This window comes from Neophocaena asiaeorientalis, unplaced genomic scaffold, assembly GCF_003031525.2.
Source record: "Neophocaena asiaeorientalis asiaeorientalis breed wild unplaced genomic scaffold, Neophocaena_asiaeorientalis_V1.1 scaffold67, whole genome shotgun sequence".
In the NCBI taxonomy this organism is placed as follows: domain Eukaryota; kingdom Metazoa; phylum Chordata; class Mammalia; order Artiodactyla; family Phocoenidae; genus Neophocaena; species Neophocaena asiaeorientalis.
In genome coordinates this window covers 12,347,178-12,355,019 of record NW_020173731.1, presented here as the reverse complement: position 1 = coordinate 12,355,019, position 7,842 = coordinate 12,347,178, and the positions used below count along the sequence as shown (strand labels likewise).

The 7,842-nt window shown below is 47.5% G+C and overlaps 1 protein-coding gene across 2 annotated transcripts in view; it reads right to left on the bottom strand.

Moving 5' to 3' along the window:
- Positions 1–1,102, bottom strand: part of GOLT1A (golgi transport 1A) — a 13,565-nt gene extending 12,463 nt beyond the window's left edge. For both annotated transcript variants that reach the window (XM_024750934.1, XM_024750935.1), the window contains exon 1: positions 920–1,102. In XM_024750934.1, the coding sequence (XP_024606702.1) occupies positions 920–944 (25 nt within the window). In that variant the 5' untranslated portion in view covers positions 945–1,102. The remainder of the gene's footprint in view (positions 1–919) is intronic.
- Positions 1,103–7,842: the final 6,740 nt, after the last annotated feature.

Here is a 7,842-nt window from a genome sequence, read left to right as displayed (position 1 = left end):
GCCCCCGACAGCTGCGTGGCTTTGCTCCCTCACTTCCTATGGGTCTCTGTATAAAAGTACCTTCCCAGGTAAGCTTAGTGACCACTCTATACAAAACAGTCACCCCTCCTACCCCGCACTCCGAAGCCTCTTTACCCTGTTTTATTTTTGTCCAGAGGGAGGTATCACCATTTGACATACTACATACTGACTTCATCTGCTAATTACCTGTTTCCTCATTCTGGAACATAAGCAGGGAATATGTCTGTTCCATTCACTGTTGCATACCCTGTGCCCCAAACAGTGCTTGGTACATAAAGGAGACAAATTTGTTCAGTGAATGAATGAATATTATCTCCAGTTCACAGATAAGACACTGGCTTTAAGTAACTCACCCAAATGAAACTTAGAGAGCCACAGTTTTCACCACTTCTCCTGGACCTTGGGACTACCTCCCTGCCCTCTTCCCTGAATAAAGGGGAAAGATATTTAGGAGTGAGGACAGAGTGATTTGGGGAGGGGATTTGAGTTTAGTTTCTGATAAGAAGGAGCCAGGGCCACAGGATACCCTAGGAGTTTGTGGGGGAAAGATGTCTCAATAGGCAGAGGCCTTCTAGGTCCACCCTTGTAGTATCCCATGTTTAAGAATCCTGAATGGGGAAGGGACCAGCCTGAGTGGTGAACTTGCCAGTTCCTCCAGGCACCAGCCTCTGGCTACCTGGGGGCCCTGGGCAACCCCCCAACCCCTGGAAGGCAGGGAGCCACACCCTGCCCTGGCCGTGCTGCCTGAAGGATGCCAACAGGGCAGCTCCCAGCCACTAGCTCCAGAGGTCGCCTTGCAGGTTCCCCAGAGAAAGATCCCGGCTGGGAGGGGCTGCATCTTGACCCACCCTAGCCGGTCCAGCCAGCCCCCTCGACAGCACCGGCCCCTCGCACTCACTCTGCCATTCGGTGATGGAGATCATGCTGCGGGCTGCCTGGGGGACCTTCCGGGTGGAAGCTGGCAAGGGGTGAGGAGCCCAGAGGACCGAACTTGTACATGCCCAAGGGAAGCTGACCCTTGGTAAGTTGTGAAATGAGCCTCTGGTAAATCATCAACTCCCCCTAGACAGACGCGCGCGCGCACACAGGGCTGCTTAAAGTCAGGAGTCTCCCTCCGGGTTCTTCCCAGAGGGCACTGCTCCCACCCACGCGCTCCGCCCACTCGGAGAAGGCCACTCCCATCTGACCCCTGTATTCCCCACCACCCCATGCCCTGAGGCTGAGTTCAGCTGTTTCCATCTCTTTTGCAAAATTTGGACTCTTTAGGGAAGAATTGGGATTTAGGAAGTACCTGGATTCCTTACTGGCTTGGTGGAAGGTGTGGGAAGAGTTGGGATCTGTTTCTCTCTGGAAAAGTACTAAATTCATCTTGTAAGTAGTTTGCTCGCTTTGTGCCAGTACCCACGCTAGACACTAGGGGCGACAAACAACCGAGTAAAACCTGTTGCTGGCAGCCTTAGGAGAGCGCCAGATTCGGTTGAATCTAGGGCAAAAATGTCCCAAGGGAGTTAGACACGGAGGGCTTCGACCTCCTTTCCTCCAGCAGTGCCCAACTTTGGACTGTGAAGTTGAGCTATGGAAAATGAAAGATGAATTTAGGCTTAGGGTAGGGCTGGACAACGATTCAGGAAGCCTGGTTCTAATCCACCCACCAGTTGTGTAGATGTGGCTGTATCCTTTCCACCCTCTGTGGGCCTGAAAAAAAGAGAGGCTGGACAGTTCCTAACATCCTTTCTCTCATTGTAGAGCAGTGGTTCTCAGTCCCATTAGAGCCAGCATTCCCTCTGTAATGTCCCCTCTATCCTGCAGTGCAATTCGTAGATGATATGACCAGTCTACATACATCATTAAAAAAACCCTCAATGCTAATTATAATAAAGAAGAAAAAATTATAATACAACACAATGTCTCTCAGTATATGTGTTCAGGCAAGACTTAACAGAAGACGTAAGTAGGCAGATTGCTTGCACCTACTTGTAATAAGTTTGAACTTAAGAGAAATAGGCCACCATTATATACCACCACCTCTCCAAAAAACCCAAATAACCCCTCTCTCCATAAAAGAAGATGAAAAGAACAGCAGGGAGTGAAAACTAGAATAAAAACTAATGTTAGCTAAGTAAAAACAGACCAGAGGTCCTTGCATATAAAAGAAGAGGGAAATAAACTTCACTGAAGTAGAGATAACATAGCAAAGCAAGTTATAGATGGCAAGGTGGAGACATTGAGGAAACGCCATGTGAATGCAAACAAACTGAGGGAGTTCAGGGCTTTCACTGCCATGGCCCGGATTCAATCCCTGGTCAGGGAACTGAGATCCCGCCAGCCGTGCTGCGCAGCCAAAAAACAAACAAACCAACCAAAAACTGCGTTTGTTGTGCGTGTCGTTTAAATAGCTCCCCATGTTACCACACGGGGTGGGGTAGTGGCGACATGTCACAGACACATAGATCTGTGTTTTGAAACGCCATCATGTGTTGAGGCAAAATGCAGTCTGTGCGACCTTAAAAGGCCTTGGAGATCATATATTTCCAATAGGCAATGGGGAAGAGCGGATGGATTGGAAAGAGACGTGGTGATATAAGCCGTTTAGAGAAATTGAATGTGGACCCCTGGGACAGTGTCAGAGAAAAATAGAAAAACAACAGGCAATTCCCCCAAACATTTCCACATATAATTGTTACAACGTAGGTGTTCGTCTTTGGGCTGTAAAAAAACTTTAAAAATATAAAGGAGGCAATAATATGAAATAATTTCTAAAAACATTTCTTGAGGAGATCCAAGGAGACCCCTTGCATTTCAAGTATCTTTGCTCTAATGAGGTTCTCTCAGAGATCCTCTGTCAACTGTTCTCAGTCAGCCTCTTTGCTTATTCAGTAAGACCCTGCTGCATTGGAACCAAATATACGGTAGTTGCAATGTTAGAATACACTGTGTAGACAACGCGTGGAGTAGATTATTCAACAATTTTGAGACAATGTCTTTATTCCACTTAAGAGCCTTCTCCATAATGACCATCTCCTAACTTACTGAGTTATTCATAGAACTTATTTTTTAAAAAAACTTAGCTTATAAAAACTTGTTAGGACTATTATGAATTCCAGTATGACTGACATGCTGGTAGTGGGTTTAGTCCGTTTGTACATTTTAAAGTTGTGCAGGACAGAAAGCAATTATTTATTTTGGAAACCTGCCCTGTGCGTTGCAGCCACCAAATGCCAGTAAGAGTTTTGCCCCCTTAGCCCTGAGACAACTTAAGCTCCCCTGAAAATTTCCAAAATCACCCCTAGGGGGCGGTATCATCCCCATTGAAACTGGTAGGTTAAGAGCTCAGGCTATAAAATCAGAGCGCCCTGGGCTTCATCCTAGCTCCATGAGACAGGTATTTTATTCACCCTTTCTGTGCCTCAGTTCCTTTGATGATAATAGTACCTATCACGTAAAGATATAATGAGAATTAGTGAGTAAACGCATGTGAGGTGCATAGAACCAGGTGCCTGGCTCATAGTAAATAACGAGCCATTGTTCTTATTATTCTAGTATAGTTATAATAATTACTGTTATTAATATTACTATTATTCTTACACTGTTAAATGCTGTTATGTGAAAGACTTCTGATCTCCTCTTAATTGTGGTTTTAAACTGCTCCCACAGGAGTATAAAATAGCAACTAACAATACCTCCCCTAACAATGGAGCCCACCCGTAAGCTCAGAACTGAACCCTCCTGAATCTGGGCCCTCTTCCTCTGACTCTCAGATTACAGCACTGGGCACCAGAGTTGGGCCCCAAGGGGTTTGTCTATAGCCCATCTTCCTGGAGAGGGGCCCCCTTCATGGGGGGCAACCCCAGGGAGGAGGACGTAGGCCCTGGAAAGCCTGTCCTGATCAACGTGGGGAAGGGCTGGGATGGTGCAGCTACTCCCTGGGGCTGGAGGAATAGAAGTGGGCAGGGGGAGGACACCTCAGATGGCTGAACAACAGGGCCCCTGCTGACGTCCTCCAGCGAAGGCTACGGAGCCAGCAAAGGGGAGACCTTGGGAAACATTTTCCCTCCTCCCTCGTCATGTCCCTAAAGGCAGCCAAGGGGCCAACACAGTGTCACCACCATCTCCTCTCATTTGTAAATGAATTTGAGTTTTCAAAGGGTTTTTCATCCATTTTTTCATTTGACTTTCTTGAGAGCTCCATAAGATGGCAGTTAATATCCCCATTTCACAGATGAGGAAACTGAGACTCAAGAATTTTAGTGACTTGTCCAAATCTTCATGCAGCTAGCAAGGAGCGGGGCCAGGAGTTGAGCACGGCATCTCCTTTCCTCCATCAGTCTCAGCAATGGGGCGAGCCAGTTCTGCACTGGAGGCTTAGAGATAAGCGGGCATGTGGCATGGCCCCCGTTCCCTGTCAGCAGCAGGGTCTGAAGCCTGGCTGCCGCCTGACCCTAGCACGCTTCTCTTCAAGAATAAATATACGACCACACGGTTACAGAGCACTACTCCTTAAAGGGCATTCTGCTAGTTGCTTTTTCATTTATAGTTCCGGACTACTGCCCCCTTTTGCAACCCCAGCCTGGCTTGATAGAAGGGCTGATCTGGGCCAGAGGGTGGAGCGGCCAGGGACCTGTGAGCATCATGCTTGGGAGGAAGAGCCCAGCAGTGCCCTGTGTTCTCACGTTCCGCCTCATCTCCAAGTCAATGGCTTTGGCCTAGAGGGGGAACTGCAGACAGAGAGCCAGGTCCTGGAAATTGACAATTTCTCCAGTATACCTCCTCCAGCTCTAAAGGTCTGTCTTGAGCCTGTATCTGGTCCCAATTCTCCCTGCTTCACAAAGGACATCAAGGTTTATAGCTCTCCCAGGGATGTTACAAAATCCAAAATCCAGTCATTTAACTTATTTTTAAAAGTATAGATAGATAGATGATAGATACAAAATACACACTCCACTAGCCTTTTAGGGATGAGAAGAGGTGTCCAGAATTGAAAATCAGCCATTAGAACCAGACTGAGGCTAATCAAGAATTACAAGAAGCTTGCCTTCCTATATCCTCTTTCTTGAACCATTAATGCCTCCTCCTCTCCCCAGACATCCTGCAGAAGCCCAGGGAAGCCTGCCGCTGTCCTGGGCTCACGTCCTCTCTCCACAGCCCGGCCCATAGAATTCACAGGGCTTCTTGACCCTCGCTCCTCACAAACATTTCAAATTGAGCAGCTCTGGTAAAGTCCTTCACACTGAGTGTCAATAAGGGATAACCACTGAGTACCTGCCAAGAGAAATGATCCAAAAACACTGGGGCTAGATGAAAAGAATTTGGGCAACCTTTCTGATACCACCTCCCCGCCCCCACCTCCAGTGGAAGCTTCCAGGGCCTGAAGAATCTGATATTTCCATTGTACAGGACCTTGGGACAAACCTTGATCTGGGGTCACCTGGATCAAAAAGATGACAGTGGTGTCGACAACAAACCATCATTCCCTAGTTCATGGGGAGGTGGCACGCTTCTGAGAACTCCAGGATCCCTGCCTGGGGAGGCTGAGATGTACAGCCCAAGGCATGGGGGGAATGGGTGGTGCATATGCTCTGAACGCAGTTCTCTTAGTCAGGGAAGGATGGCCCCAGATACCCCTCCCCTTTTCTGCCAAGCACGTAAACACTCACGGACCCCAAGGCCAGCCACAGGCAGACACGGACACAGAGTGCCAGAGACACACCACTTGTACAAACCATTTATTCCCTGCATTGGGTTTATACAAACTTGCAAGATACAAATGTAGAACTCACTGGGTGTTTCAGTACCTATATCTAAAAAGAATGCTGCTGAGAGGGAAGCAAGCTCCCGCCTGTCAATCAGGATGGCCCCTCCCTGGGGAGGGGCTCATTGGCTAGAAAGATGCTAAGGGGCTGGTACGGCTGTTTGGTCCCCTGACAGAGATGCCCTCTGTTTATCTAATCTTAACTCTTCTTCTAAGGTCACTTTTATACTAAATAAAGACACCGAGTCATGAATTTCCTTGTATGGTTTATTGGCTAATACTAGCAAATCAAATTGGCCCCAATATGTGCATAAATAGATATATGTGTGTATATATATATATATGTATATGTATATTTCATATTTTCCTTAGTTTTAAGAGCTGCCAGGTTGTCAGGGGGTACCTAAAGGGAAAGGAATTAATTCTGTCTTGCTATAGTCAGCCCTGCTCCAAGAGGATCCCTCTCACCAAGGAAGGCGAGCAGGTGTGCACAGCCTGCAACCTCAGAAAAGCTCTAAAGTGACAGTATTAGTATTTGATTACAGCTTCCTGGTTATCGATGAGGGAGGTAATGTGCTAATTGGGAAGGCCCTAGATTAGTAACCAGGGCTGTCACCAGGTCAGTTACTTCTCCCTGGGCCTCCATCTAGGCCCCCTTCATTCACAGCAAGCTGCTTTAGGCCGGGGATAGGGTGCCAGCAAACGTCAAAGTGGGAAGCCAGGCTTCACATGCTGGCCAGGAGCTCTGTGCTAGATTCCAAAACCCTTGATTCCAGATCTGGACAAAAGACATCCGTTCTGCCCAAATTCTTGCAAGGCGAGAGCCCCTTGCCCACTTCGATAGTCGATAAGCAGTCTGGAAGGCTGAGCTGGCTTAGCTCAGGGCCCCAGCAGCAAGAAAGTCCTCGGCAAGTCTGAGATGTACCTTGTCCGTGGGACCCTCCGGGCTGACTTCGCAGTCTGGATGCCAGACTGGGGTACCATCCCCTTAACAATGGCCCCCAGAAGAAAGGTCACGGAGGGAGACAGATGCCATAGGTGTCAGTCACCCAGACCAGTGAGGGATCAAGTGAAAAGGAGTGTGAGAAGTCCAAGGAACTTCAATGTATCTGCCCCGAAGGACCCGTGACGCCAACCCGTTTCCTTTGGCTGTTGCACCATATTCTAGGTCCATCAAAGAATAGACTGACATTCTCAGTGCTGTTTGGCGTAGGCTGCCCTTGCCAGCAGGGTGATAAAGGAGGTGGTCCAGGAGCACATCTGGGGGGTGTGTGCCTGCAAGGCTGTACTTTTGTGCACACAACTGTAAACATTTCCTCAAAGAGCGTTCACACCCAATAACCCTAGAGGGTCATCAAAAGTTGACAGTGTAATCAAATCCTTAGACCAGGACTTGCAAGAGAATGTCCTGCCCTGGCAAGATCCTCTCCGGGTGAGCTCTGGGGACCAGCCCTTTGCAGACTGGGGAATGGGAGGAAGGAAGCTGCCGAGGAGGAGGGAAGGGTGGAGGGTTGGACCTAGAGGCAGCCGTCCCGGTCTCCTCGTATCATTTGCCAATTCCACTCAGACATTGCACATTTTGAAAATAGATTTGCTTTTATAACAAAAGCGTAAAATAGATCTGTCTTAAAATAAGTCTTTCCTCTCCCCTTCTTTGGATCAAAAGGCATGGGGTATGGCCGCAGTATGCTAGGAATGATGTGGAAAGTAAAGGAGAGAAAATGGGCCTGGGCAGGAGTTCTAGTAAAGGATCAGACATCCAAACAAATATATATATATATATATATATATTACATATACATCTATAATATGTATAATCTTCATAAAACATATATTAAGGCATGTAAAGCAACATAAAGAGCCAGCTTTATGAAATAAGAGGTGAGAGAGAGGTGGCAGAGGGGCAGACATTAACCCTTGGTATTTTACATGTATTTCTAAAAATATCACTTAAAAAAAAAAGGAGACACAGACAAAGAAAGGGGAAGGCATGGAAGGCCCTGAAAAATCTGTTTCTTATGGATGGATAAGGTGTGGGAGAAGATGGAGAAGGGAGAGACGGTTACCTGGGA